The sequence below is a fragment of the Lampetra planeri genome, chromosome 6, assembly GCF_965212315.1.
Source record: "Lampetra planeri chromosome 6, kcLamPlan1.2.h2, whole genome shotgun sequence".
Taxonomy (NCBI): Eukaryota; Metazoa; Chordata; class Hyperoartia; order Petromyzontiformes; family Petromyzontidae; genus Lampetra; species Lampetra planeri.
In genome coordinates, this window is record NC_136112.1 from 8597699 (window position 1) to 8611577 (window position 13879).

The 13879-nt window shown below is 46.4% G+C and overlaps 1 protein-coding gene across 2 annotated transcripts in view; it reads left to right on the forward strand.

Moving 5' to 3' along the window:
* LOC144719498 (polymerase delta-interacting protein 2-like) overlaps positions 1 to 13614 on the forward strand; it is a 32955-nt gene extending 19341 nt beyond the window's left edge. For both annotated transcript variants that reach the window (XM_078595483.1, XM_078595484.1), the window contains exons 9-11: positions 1547 to 1672; positions 5110 to 5189; positions 12173 to 13614. In XM_078595483.1, coding sequence (XP_078451609.1) covers positions 1547 to 1672; positions 5110 to 5189; positions 12173 to 12287 — 321 coding nt within the window. In that variant the 3' untranslated portion in view covers positions 12288 to 13614. The remainder of the gene's footprint in view (positions 1 to 1546; positions 1673 to 5109; positions 5190 to 12172) is intronic.
* The last annotated feature ends 265 nt before the right edge of the window (positions 13615 to 13879 follow it).

Here is a 13879-nt window from a genome sequence, read left to right on the forward strand (position 1 = left end):
AGCCCTTTTTTGGTTCAGCACCAGATGAGGGCCGTGCTGGTGTTGGGAATTCTTTGACAATACTTCACCATGCTAGTCAGTGTGGGCTGCTGAATGCGAGGAACATAGAAGTGCCAATCTAGCCCCACAGCTTATAACACCTGTTATACATGGCGATCATCCATCCGAGCGCTATTCAGGCTCCAACATCCTTCGCTTCTAAGATATAATGAGATTGGGTGATTTGTTCACCCTCAAATAGGCCTCTTCAAAAGTGATGTAATCGGCTTTCACATATAGATTTAGTTTTTATGAGCACCAAGGCCTTGCATCGCTAATGTTTTAAAAAAGAATGAAACGATTCCTTAAGGTACCCCAGTATGCTTATAGGTAGCCAGTTTGGCCAGGAGAGTATATGCACTGGCAGGACCAGTGGGTGGAGGGAGGGGTGGCACGTGCCCCCCCAATGATCCGATCGAAATCCCACACTAGCCACTCGATCCGATCGAAATCCCAAACTAGCCACTCGATCCCATCGAAATCCCAAACTAGCCACTCGATCCGATCAAAATCCCAAACTAGCCACTCGATCCCATCGAAATCCCAAACTAGCCACTCGATCCGATCAAAATCCCAAACTAGCCACTCGATCCGATCGAAATCCCAAACTAGCCACTCGATCCGATCGAAATCCCAAACTAGCCACTCGATCCGATCGAAATCCCAAACTAGCCACTCGATCCGATCAAAATCCCAAACTAACCACTCGATCCGATCGAAATCCCAAACTAGCCACTCGATCCGATCGAAATCCCAAACTAACCACTCGATCCCATCGAAATCCCAAATTAGCCACTCGATCCGATCGAAATCCCAAACTAGCCACTCGATTCCATCGAAATCCCAAACTAGCCACTCGATCCCATCGAAATCCCAAATTAGCCACTCGATCCGATCGAAATCCCAAACTAGCCACTCGATCCGATCGAAATCCCAAACCAACCACTCTGAATGGTGCGAATGGCCAGGACCGCTTCATATTTTGTCGTTGTAGCTCGGATTTGAAAATGGGTAGTTGGGTTTATTGCGTCGTGCCAAAACCACTGCACCAATGCTCTACCTACGCTGACCGGAGAGGTGGAGTCTGGTGAAACCTTTTCGGTGATTGGCACAGCATGGGGAAGCCTTCATCCAGCAGCAGATTCTCAAGTGTGGTAAATTTGTATTATTACTATCGCTGATATAATACTTGCCCTTTTGAACAGTTATTCAACGAATGTTCAATCCGTCTTTAGCATTAGTTCTGTGCAGTACAGCAATCAATTTATAATTCTCATAAAGATGAGCGAACCTGTAACTCGAGCAGTAATGCACGGTTTGCAAATACGCAAACTTATTGGCCCTGACACCGGCCCGTTGTCTGCTTCCGTGCTGCCGATCCATGACTTCCGTCAGACAGCGGCTCGTTGTAAGGCGTTGCGTAGTCCACGTCTTGTGCATGACTTTTCCGAACTTGTTTCTAATAAACGCGGCTCTTCTCACCCGCACGCTGCGAGCGGACGTTCAGTGGCGCTACAGCGTGCGTTTGGAGAACCTGGGCGACGGAGCAATCCAGCTGCGGGAGCGACACTGGAGAATCTTCAGCCTCTCGGGGACGCTGGAGACCGTGCGGGGACGCGGCGTCGTGGGCCGGGTGAGGAGCGACGAGGTCACGATTCGATTCAGAAATTTGTTTCGGGTCGAGTCTCGTTTTTACCGTTACTCGTTTCTTGGTCTCGTACCGTTTCGTTCGCTCCGTTAGTGTTAATGTTTTTTTTTTATATTTGATTTGTATTAATGATTGTGTTGTAACATTTTTCAAACAATGTATTTGCGTTCTAGATTTGAAGCTTTCGTGACTGCAAGGATTCATATTCTTAGGCTTTTTCGGTAAAGTCACGTAGGTAAAAAATAAAAATAAAAAATAATAAAAGTAAAATAAAATAAAAATCACGACGTTTCGGAGGCAACACAAGCTTCGAAAAATGTATTTGTGTGTCATTTGTTTTACACATTGAAATTGGAATTCAGTTTCCCCTTGATTAAGAGTCTTGATGTTCATGGGCTCTTATCTGGTTTTAAAGGTCACCTATCGATACATTTTTGGAATGGATTGTGCTAACTTGGCACAAATTGATTCACTCCTGGAATTTGAGTCAATTGTCAGGATTCGGATCAAGAATTCATCTTTTCATATGGTACATTTCATTAAAGCGTGTTTAAAAAAAAGTAATTTTAAATATTACTTATTTTGTTTTGCTTTGTGGTGAATGTAGCTACCGCCTAGCTACAGGCCATTATTATTTACAATTGTCAATTCTATACACCCTGCATGCATACCTTGGGACGCTGCCAATGGTGTCATTATTAGCCTACTTGACTGCAGACGTCACCCATTTGATCACCTGGCATGGGAGTATAAATGGATATTCTGCAGTTAGTTGATCGGCAGGTTACATGTGGGGAGGGGGGGGGGGTAAATTGTGGGTGCTACCACCTCTTCCTAGATGGCCAGCGTGAAAGAGTAGGCCAAAATACCCTCTAGACGGGCGCTGGACGGTTCTGTCTAGTGGGGAGCACCTTCTGCAAAGCAGATGTGAGCAAGAAATGATCTTTTACATACCCACAACATGCACGAATCGAAAATATTGTAGTATCTGTGCATATATCGTAAGCAGAGAATCGTTTTCACTTGGTGAACCCAGGCAATGTTACACGCCTGCCCCGATCTGATTGCCCCCGTAGTGCATTGCAAAGTGGAAATGACCTTATGTTAAAAGCATGTGTTCCACTGCGTTTGGCTGGGCTATTATTAAACGTCAATGTTTTCATTATATTTACCCGTTACCATCAAGCACCACCTCCCTCCCCCTCCCCCCCCCCCCGCTGACCCTTTAACTTCTCCAGCCCACGTTTCGTGCTGAGTGGCGCCCGATGTGAAATGTTACGACGTGGTATCGAGTGTTTGACAGGGACGTTTTTAGGCAGCCACAGGGCTGGATTTGCATGGACATGGCCTTCTGTCCCTTTGACACACAAACGGTCACAGAATTCCTCTCGGGCCAAGTTCACAATCACACGTATATGCAACGGTGTGGTACTTTGATAAAAGATTGAGAGAAAAAAACATGAACAACGAATAATAAGAACACTAAAAACATATTTCCAGTCAATCCACTGCTGGATGATGAAGGCCGCCCGATGTCGGGTGGATCGTGTATATCCAACAATACTTCACCATGCTGGTCAGTGTAGGTTGGTGAAGGCTGGGGGGGGAGGCCCATGACCGGTTCAGTCATCATCACCGATCGCTGAAACTATTGAACGATTCAACTCCCCCCCCCCTGTCCCCCACCCTCCCACTCCCCCCCCACCACCAATTCTATGAATGTCTTAGTTCGTGGTGATGGGGAGTCGATTCAACCGTATACTCGGCTCATTTTCACCATGCTGTTTATATTGCATCCCATTTTATACGAGTTATTTGTACAGTTTTGTTTCCGTCCATTAGTGTGAATGTAACATGAGCAATTGAATTTACATGTAATTTTCATAAATCATGCATATCGGATTCTCGCACACGTTCATTGATGCATTTATCTTCCGTCTAAGAAATAGGCTAATTAGTGAATTGTTGCATTGTTACATGGCTAATATCTAGTTACTTAGTTGACGCTCTTGTCAATTAACACCTATTCAAGGTTTGACGGAGCAACACGTGGACTGTGGTATGATCATAACCACATCCAGCCGCCTGTGTCTCTCCAGTCATGATGTTGACACACATCACGATGTTTAGGCTAAGCTGACCTCTCGGTCACCCAGAATAACTTCAGATAATGGATCCCACCGGTGTTGTGTTCAAATCAAACTCAGGTTGCCAGATAGTGGCGCATTTTGCTCAGCACAACAGCTCTGTGCGCCTGGTCAGCCGCTTTAATGAGAGGTGCATTTATAAAACGTTTACAAAATCGCAAACACACACAAACACACGTATTGATTAACCCCAAGAAACACAACGGCTGTTTGACAGATGTATGGACGAAGCACAAACTGACGGCTTCATCTGAAATTCGATGACATGTACAGACCAAACCGGGCTTTATAAAAATATACTTTGTGCTTGGGGCTTCCTTCCGAAAATGAGCTAATCAGCCCTTGGCTCAAGCTCGGTCCAATTAGTAAATAGGGTCAATGGTTGCGCCCGCATGCTTTGTCTAGCTTCTTTGTGCGTCAGAGATGTATGCCAGATAGCACGCAGTGTTCCATTGTGATGGTAAGTGTGCGTGTCAGAAAAAAAAATGAAATAAAATATGTGTAAATAAATAACACATGCTCTCGAGTGGTACTGTAATGGATAGAGTGGGTACAGTTCATCCAGTGGATTGGCCAAACCTCTGAGATCTGTGACTAAATCGCACTAAACTTGCCGATTCCTGTCAGATCTCCTAAGCTGAGCGAGGTTGAGCCTCGTTTAGTACTTGGGAGATTGTTAACTAGATGGCACTACATCAATGGATTCTTGATTCAAGCCGTGTGGAGTTTTGAGTGTATCGTGAGTTAATTATCTGGGTACTTTTACCAAAGACTGATTCATGGAATTGCCCCCACATACCAATACAGACCTTCCTAAAAGAGATTCTTGAGACTCGGGAAGGCTTTCCTGAGTAATTGCAGTATTATAATTACTCCTATGATGTGACTTTATATGTGTGTGTGTGTCTAATCAATCTGCTCAGGATTTAACTTTCTTTAACGAATTTTATCAGAGACTAAAAGCAGCCAAACTTTTCACGAGTTTTATATTCTCATCACAGCATTACTATCACCAGTATGGATCTACGAACACATTAATTGTAAACTATATACACACTACAATCATTGTAGCACTGCAACAAAAGCCAGGTGGGATGCAGTAGCAGAGCGCTTAACTTGTAAATCCGTCTCTTTAAACGGTTGTGCCCAGCGAACGCTTATACCCTCTGAACAGTTTTGCCCAGTGAACGGTTGTGCCAAGTAAAAGCTTGTGACTGCGCTGCAAGTCTCGCCGAGAGGGTCACGGCTCTGTGTTTGTTTTGTTTTCCCCGGCAGGAGCCCCTGCTTTCCAAGGAGCAGCCAGCATTTCAGTACAGCAGTCACGTGTCTCTCCAGGCACCCAGCGGACACATGTGGTGAGTGGCAGTCAACCGCACGCTGTCCACTGCTGCATCACCCACCCCACACTCTCCTCCCCCCCCCAATTCTCATATCACCACAAAGCATGACACGGTTAGGGTAGCAGCTGCTAACAAACAAATCACAAATCTGTTGTGCAGGGCGCACGTGTGTGCATGCGTGTGTGTGCATGCATGCGTGGGTATTGTAGGCTACACGGCAGATCTTTGTGTGTGTACGGTGTGTGCATGTGTGTATCCTTATGCTGCATTTGGGAGTGTAGTGTATTGGTTAGGTCTGTCCACTCAGTCTTGAGGAGCTACTTGATACGATGCGTGAAACCTCATTACTTGGCAAACAAAGGCATCTCGAGGCATTGTGCAAGTCACAGGACCCCTTCGCCTGCTCGATTGTGCCAAAATGAATAGGTGCTCGCCAACAGCACTTGGCCCAACAGGTCTCTACAGCTATCGGGGAATCCTTGTCTTTGCATTTGTGAGAGTTTTGATTGCTGAGCAAATGGAGTGTGCCACCTTTTGTGGGTAATAATTCACTGCCCCCTCCCCCCACCCACCATCTCATTGCATTCTTGTTTTGGATATGGCTGTGGTGTTACGTGATGCGCTTCAACTCTGATACAACGCACGTGTTTAACGCTGGCGGCGAGTATATCTGCTATCTCATGCACGTGGACGTCACTAGGGGGACATGTAAAACAGGTCCCTGCGGGGTGGGCTGGTAGGAACGAACAAATGAATGGCTATAATAAAATGAAATGGCGGGGGTACGATACGAAGGGAGAGTTTGAGGCCTAGTTCTAGGCTTTAGGCCTAGCTGTAGGCTTTAGGCCGCTTTGAGTTAATTTTTAAATTAAATGTTTTAATTAAAAACTATCTCAGGGAATTATAAGGGAATGTTACACTTGTTTAGCCAGGAAAGCCTCACTGAGTCTAAAGGTTTTTGTAGGGTCCTGCCAAGTGTTTGCAGTAGGGGGCGATGTTGCTACACCTAATCGGACATCGGACGGACGGACGATATGATCTATTGTAGGCTGGTTCACTTCGTTCCTACCAGTATAAATTGAGGCCTCCTGGAAAACTGTATCGCACCAAGTGAAGCCATCCCAGTTGTATATATTCCTCATCAACCATTGTCTATCCGCTGCTGGATGAAGGCCTCCTCATTCTGTCACCAGCACCCTCACGGACCAGTGCTGTTTCCATTCATCTCACTCCTGCACGTGAACTGATCTCATCGCTCCATCTCCGCGGTGGTGATTCTCATGGATACGTTCTCTCCTTTGGCTGCCAGATCTTCAACGAATTTGCACGTTATAGGGTCACAAGTTGATTCGGTAGTTTAATCTTTTTTCCGTCTAATCTGTGGTCTCATTTGCATTTTATATAATTCGTAAATTAAATTTATACATTTATGTTTGTTCATTCTGTTAGTCTAAATGTGTGATTACCATATGATTGGATTATTTGTATAAATTGTTCATAATTTTATTCTCGCGTTAAGATTAACATTGCACCAATTATTATTCCATCGTTACTCGTCTAATTGAGAAGCCCAGCGATATATATTCAACGGCGATCAAATACTTTGAGGGCCTCGCGTCGGCTAGCCCAAGCCGCCGCGAACTCCCCCTGCCCATGTGCACCCTTCCCCAACGGCACATGCCTCTCCATTGTTGTGATTTTGGAACGGGGGTTCTTGTAATGCACCTGGCGATTGTAAATGGTCAAGCCGATCAACAACTCGGGAGCCCAAAAAAGAAAATCCAATTCATCCAAATAATCTGGTCTCAAGTCACATTTATTTTCATCATTTTGACCTCGTTCGAATAAATTACATTTTATGACCTTTCAAGTGACACCTTATGGTCAAATAACCCCTACGCTTGTAATCAAGCACTGTGGAGGTGGGGGTTGGTGGATCGTCCCATGAGCGTTGAGGTGCCATGCCCTGGCTTGCCAGGAGGATCAGGCAGTACAGCGAGTGGGAACTCCAACTTTGCCATCTGTAACGAATGGAGTGTGGTCCCCTTGCACACGTGAAATCACTCTGGGTGCACCGGTTTCTTTCCGCACGTAAGAACTCATTAATTGGCCGATAACACCTTTATATATTGAGGACCACAGCTTGGGTGCGAATTTGGTGTCGGCTCACCCACGTGGCTGCCTTGCCCACTCGTCTCTCTGGTTCATCGTGCCTCTGAGTCGTTCTCTCTCTTGGAGAGCGAGCGAATACTGTGTGCATTATCAGTTGAAATTATTATTATTAATAAAAACCCGTCATCCAAAGATGGACTGACAAAGGGCTGTGCATCATCCATTGTATATCCACTGATGGACAAGGCCCATTCACTGGGTGGGGATGTATATTCTGCCTTAATATACATATGGATGCTGCCATGGTATAAAGGTTGGAGAAATGGACTCGCAAAATCCAGAGGTCCCCGGTTAGATTCAATCTCCCGTGACAGCAGTTGAAACAATGTGGTACGTTTCTTAAATCCCCTCCTGCCACTGCCCCCCTCTACAATGTAAATGGGTTCACCACAGTTACTCGATGAGCAGGTGATGTGCGGTCGGGGTAAAGTGTGGGGACTCCCAAAGAAGTTTGGCTCGCCTAAAAGAGTAGGCCAAAATACCCTCTGGAGGGGCGCTCCGGAGCTCTCTCTAGTGGGGCATTTGCAGGTCCGTACCTTGACCTAAATGCACGTCACTTTAAGCAGACCCTGAGCGATTGCAAGCGACCGCAGCGGTTCATGTCGCGCGGCGCACAGCTTCCGTGAGGGTGACCTTGACGGGAAGCATCCTTAGCTGCATCCGAAGTCTAGTGCAGGCCCAATCAATGCTCCCCAGTGTGTCCGTGTTCCCGACATTAGACGTTTGGAGGACCGCGAGCGAAAGGCGTACATGCGCGCTGAATAAAACGCTTACATTTTTAATGAGTGGGGGGGAGGGGACCTTAAGCCCCCCCCCCGCCCCCACTCAAAGCCAGCGCGGATGGCCCTGCGAACGGGATTATTACTCCGCTGGATTTGGAAATGCTGACTTAATCAACCACGTGTGCGTATGCGCGTGTGCCATGAGTGCTGCTAAATATATACAGTGTACGTTCGTGTCGTAAACCCCCACCCCCCCCCCCCCCCACTTTTGACATCACTTATTCATTATATTTTTTTTATTGCTTTGACGCTTGTTGTCACGTCGCAGTGTTCTCTGTATTGTTCAAAAGTTGCCGAGTCTTTAGGTTTTTGCAATTGAACCACAATTCTGTGTCTTATACAGAAGTAAACAAGAGAGGTCCTGTGCCATGCCCCTTCACCAACCTGCACTGACCAGCGTGGTGAAGTATGGTCAGAAATCCCCCTCAACAGACACGGTGTGGGGAGGCCTTAGTACGGCAGTGGATTGACAAAGGGCTTTCAATTATTAATTATCGTTATGGGTAAGAGCACTCCCTCTCAATGATGGCGCCCCTGTCAGTGCAAAAAACTATTTTGTATAATTTACTCACTTGATCCATTTCATGCACCTGCTCTCGATAAAACCGATACTTCGTGTTCAATTTTGTTTCCAGGACACCTACAATGGTGTGTCTCACAGAGTAACTTTGAACTTACGCAATCAGCCAATTCACGGCATAACTTATGTAAAGATGAGGGCTTCGCATTTGGAGCGAATGCCGATTCACCACTGGCATCGGAGTCCCATTGCTCTGACTCGCTGAGAGAGAGAGAACTCCGATGCAGACCATGTAAATTTGTAAGCATTGCGTAGATGTGCAAAGGAGGAATTGTTCCCGAGAGGGTGAGCTCCAAGGAGATGAGATCACTTGACGTGCAGGTGTCAGATGGGTTGTGGCATCGCCGGATGGCGACGGCGTGGGGAGGCCTTCAACCAGCAGTGGATAAACAATGGCCGATGTGGATGCTGTGATGCACGGATGCGAATCGTGGGCGGTGAAGAAGGCTGATGAAGCAGGGGATATTAGAGTCGTTGGAAATGCAGTGCTTCAAGCGCTCGCTCCACGTTTCCTGGCTGGCAAGGAGGGCAAAGGCGGCACGGGAGGTTAGAGGTCGTCCACGAAGGAGGACTTGTAACGGGGACAAACGTCGGCCTACAGGAAGCGACTGCTATAGCCAGGGATGGGAAGAAGTGGAAGAAGTTGATCCAGCCGCATCTGTCAGCTGTCACGTGATGACTGACGGAATTAAAGAGGAGGGCAATTGAGCTAATTTTGTAAAAAGTGAAAATAGAAAAGAGGCAATTGGATTAGGTGGTTAACCAAAGGTATCTAAGATAGAAACAGAAGATAGACATGAATCGTTATTAATAACCTCGTGGGAGCCCACTGAGACCGCGCATTTCTCCAGGGAGGCCTGTGTTACGAAATAAAATACAGGAGTGCATACAGACAGAAAGAAAACCCAGTACAGTTGCAAAACCTCAACACGATTTGGATTTAAATATCATCTTAATGCAGTTGCATCTCAAGATATTGTCCAGAGAGAGGCAGTCGGTCATAGGCAGGGGAAGAAGATAAGGTTTTGAACCGGGACTTGAATGGTGAAAGGGAGTTGACAGCACGGATGGATGGGAGTAGAGAGTTCCAGACTATCGGGGGCACAAGACAAGAACGGCAACAGCAAAAATGCCATTGCCACAAATATACCCATAATTGAGACATGCCAATTAAACATTCGACAGTGTAAACTCAAATCGATAGTTTACACCATTGGAACCTCATTTGCCAGTAAAAATATGATAATTGTTTTTTTACCCTTCTATCTGGCAACAAAACTGACACCTTTTTACAAGGAGTCATGTTTGCATAGACCACAATACCTGCAGTCAGAGTTGTGTTTTTTTTTTGCATTATGACTGCAGGTATTGTGGTCTATGCAAACATGACTCCTTGTGAAAAGGTGTCAGTTTTGTTGCCAGATAGAAGGGTAAAAAACCAATTATCAAATCGATAGTGTTCACGAAATAATTACTAGATGAGATAGAAGACAATGGTCAATTGCATTTTCAATCCCAATGTCGAAGAGATGGTATCAGCCTGGCGAGGCCTTCATCCCGCAGTGGACTGATCATGGCTGATGATGATGATGAGGAGAAGCAGTACTCGGGGAGAGAAGTGTGATAGCAAGAGCCTTCGAGATTGGAAAGATGATCAGAGATAACCTGGGATTAGAGCGAAGGAATGGCACATGACCTCAGGAAATGAAAGGTGCTGCTCATTCATAAAAGAAGTGTGGTGGTCGGCTTCCTTGCGTCACTGCGTATGCATCCAATGTTTAATAACTCTTCCGCTTGTACCCACATACATAAATCATAAACAATGAAGTGACATTGGGAATACACTTAAAAATAAAATGCATTGAAACATCAAATTATATTTCTCCCATGAATATAAATGTAAATTAATTTTTTTTTTAACCGAGTTGAGGTTAACGTGACACCTATTCCAGCAAATTCAATTGCGAGTGAAAATGTTCTCATGGCATCTCGCCGTCAGTCGCATTCGTCAACCGATAAGTCGCTTGGTCGTTTTAATAACTAAGCATTCGAACAGCATTTTTGGCAGAAGCGTGTTTATATGCAGTCATTTTCCTCCACTGCAATGGAAACATTCCTTTTGAAATAGATGTTATTGCCCCCGCGGGCAGGATTGGTGGTCTACATTGTTCCATCTTTCTGCTCGTCTTCCACAACTGCCCGTCCATTTGCCCCCATGTTTACTGATTGCTGCGACATCTGCTCTATAATCCACAGAACCATTTCTGCCCGTAGCTTCAGGAATGGCTTCAGGGAGCATTACCCCGTGTGTTTATTTACAGTCCCTTCTATTTATGCAATAATCCTATGTGTACGTTATGTGGGAACACACGGACAACGATAGATCGGTCGAAGTTGATGCAAATATATCTCTTGATAGTGCGGTGCAAATCGCCATGAACGCCATCCTTCCGCTTGTTTTGGCAAAAAGTGTTTCAATGCCAGCACCACATTTGCCTGGAGCCCATTGGGGTAGAGAGACCCGAATTAAACGTGAAGTCTCACATCTGCTGAAGCTGGCAACCGTCAACACCTGGTGAAGCCTTTACAAAGTTGTGCCGTGTCGTGTCCCGGCGTGTTGCAATCATGTCAAGCAAGGCTTAAGTTGCTGTTGTGGGTCTCTGTTGTTTCTCTGTGCCACCCTTGAGTAGAATAGCAAGCCTTGGATTTTGATGTCCCTCCGTTTCATTTTCATTCTCCCACCTATAATGGCAACCAGAATATATGCAACTTCTTGCTGTACGGTGTCACCACAGCTGCCTACAAACACACGGGCAAATGGATGAAACTGTCTCTGATGATGTCTCGATGAGGAAACCCAACAATTCACCTCCCGGGTATTTGTGTTACCTGTAGGATGTTATGCCGGTTGCTTGCAGGTAATCTTGCGTCTCGGCACGCCTGTGTTCCCACACATTGTATGTTGCTGCCTTGTGTTCAGTGCACTTTGCGAATTCTCATTTGGCTCTTGCGGGATTCTTGTGGTGTAGTGGTCTGAGAAAAAGTGTCACAAACCTTGAGCTAAACCAGAGCTCGCTTTTCCCCTGGTGCCGGATTGTATGTCTGCAGGTTGTGTGCCAGGGTTTGCACATTTATATTTGGTCTCTTTGCGACACTGTAACTCGCTCCAACCACCACCACCCACCATCATTGTCGCCCACTAACGACTAAGCACCATTACCCACTGCCACCACCACCACCGTGGCGTCGACACCATCGTCTTACGGGAAGGACAGATGCCACCGGCGATGATTGACAGTCCGAGATTGACTTGATTTTAGGAAATAAGTTTTCATGGACTTTAAAGACCACCTCCTCTGTTAACTGTGTGGACACGTGTCTGCCAGGGCATGCAGACACAGCGGCTGTTCGCCCCTCACCGTGTTGCCCCTGCTGTTCTCCCCTTCCGTCACTCTCGCCCACAGGGGAACCTTCCGCTTCGAGAGGTCGGACGGGAAGATGTTTGACGCCCGCATCCCTCCCTTCTCCCTGGAGAGCAGCAAAGGTCCCAAGGGCGGAGGCTCGGGGAACCCTGGGTAGATGGGCACCCCCAGAGAGGCGGGTGCCGTCATAGTGCATCGAACAACTCCCACAATGCACTGGTGGCGAGCTCCCTACTAAAAGACCGAATGTTACTGACCGCCCAGCCGGATCTCCTCGGTATGAATGGGTTACCTGTGTTCTATTCAACTGCATCGTGGGTACGATAAAAATGTTCCCCTTCATGTCACGAAAGAGCCTTTTGCCTTCAAAATCTTCACCGTCATTGTCACTGATAGCTGTCGTCGATGCTGTTTGGAAGCTTTTAAGCCCTGGGTGATACAGATGTTTAGCCAAGGCTGTGGGTCTTCCCTGCCACTCCCACCTCCCACTTATGGGTCTCCCTGACACAGTGCAACACATAAAGACCCCTTTTATGTAAGAACAAAGTGTCAGCTCCACCTGGAAATTATGATTGTGTTTTTTGTTAGTAGTTAAGTTATTGTAATATCCAGCTAATGGGGATTCTTGTTATTGGTTGGAAGACAGTATCTTGATTATGGTGACTAGTTTTAGGACACTCACTGCTAATCGTTTTTTGCCATGTGATTTCTAGAGCTTGCGTACTTTTTGCATGAAAATGGAGCTTGGTTCCTCTTGCGTTTGTGACAGGTGGAGCTGACACTACCTGCTTCGGTTTCTTGTGGGCATTACGAATCGGCGTAACGGTTCATCGCACGTGAAGACGTTTAACATGCGTCTCCTTTAGTTTGAGGAAAGGAGCTTATTCCGTGAGTTATGCAGCGGATATCCCTTGGCCCTCTCATCCATCCCCTCCCATCCGATTTTACAATATCCCACGATTCAGGGTCACGCGTTCAATTCTGTGTGTCACTTTTGTACCGTCTAATTCTCGTTTGTCTGCCTTGTTTGTTAGATTGTGTCTTTTTCCGTTACACTAAATAATTGTACGTCGTTGAAATGAACTAATCATGAGCGGAATAATCGATTATCAATATTAATAACTTAATTGTTACGTTGCCCCTTCCTTAGGTGGCACCAGCTATGCCTCTGTCCACTGCACACCCCCCACTCTACCCCCCACTCGTGTGGTTTGCACAGCAACTGTCAAATGTACAGCCCTCCACTTGTGCCACTCCCCCTCCGTGTGCCGCTCTTATAGAGCTCCTGAGCAGAGCCTTCCCCAGACTGGGGAATTACTTCGACCCAGCCCGATAATTAGACCCAACCACCCTGGGAAATTACCCTCCCCAGACTGGGGAATAAACCCCTCCGCTCTTGCTCCATGTATGACCACACACAATAGCAGCTGTTGGGCTACTGTGTAAATGTGTAGAGCGAAACAAAAGACCGAAATGCAATACTGTACTTTGTAACGTGTGTTTTTATTCATTCATTCGTCGTTGTATCTACTGTGCTGTATAAACTGTGTATTGTAAAACAAACGAGAGAGATGCCCCGTTTAGTCTACTTTCACTCTCGGAGCTGCTGGCGAACGCTTACGAAGGCCAGCATGGCACACGAGTGTGTGTGATGTAGCTAGCTCCCATGCCCGGCCGCCTTTGTCTCTCCAGTGATAATGTTTGACACTCCACAAGGAACTCGAGTCTTATCTCGGGGAGGTTTAGGAC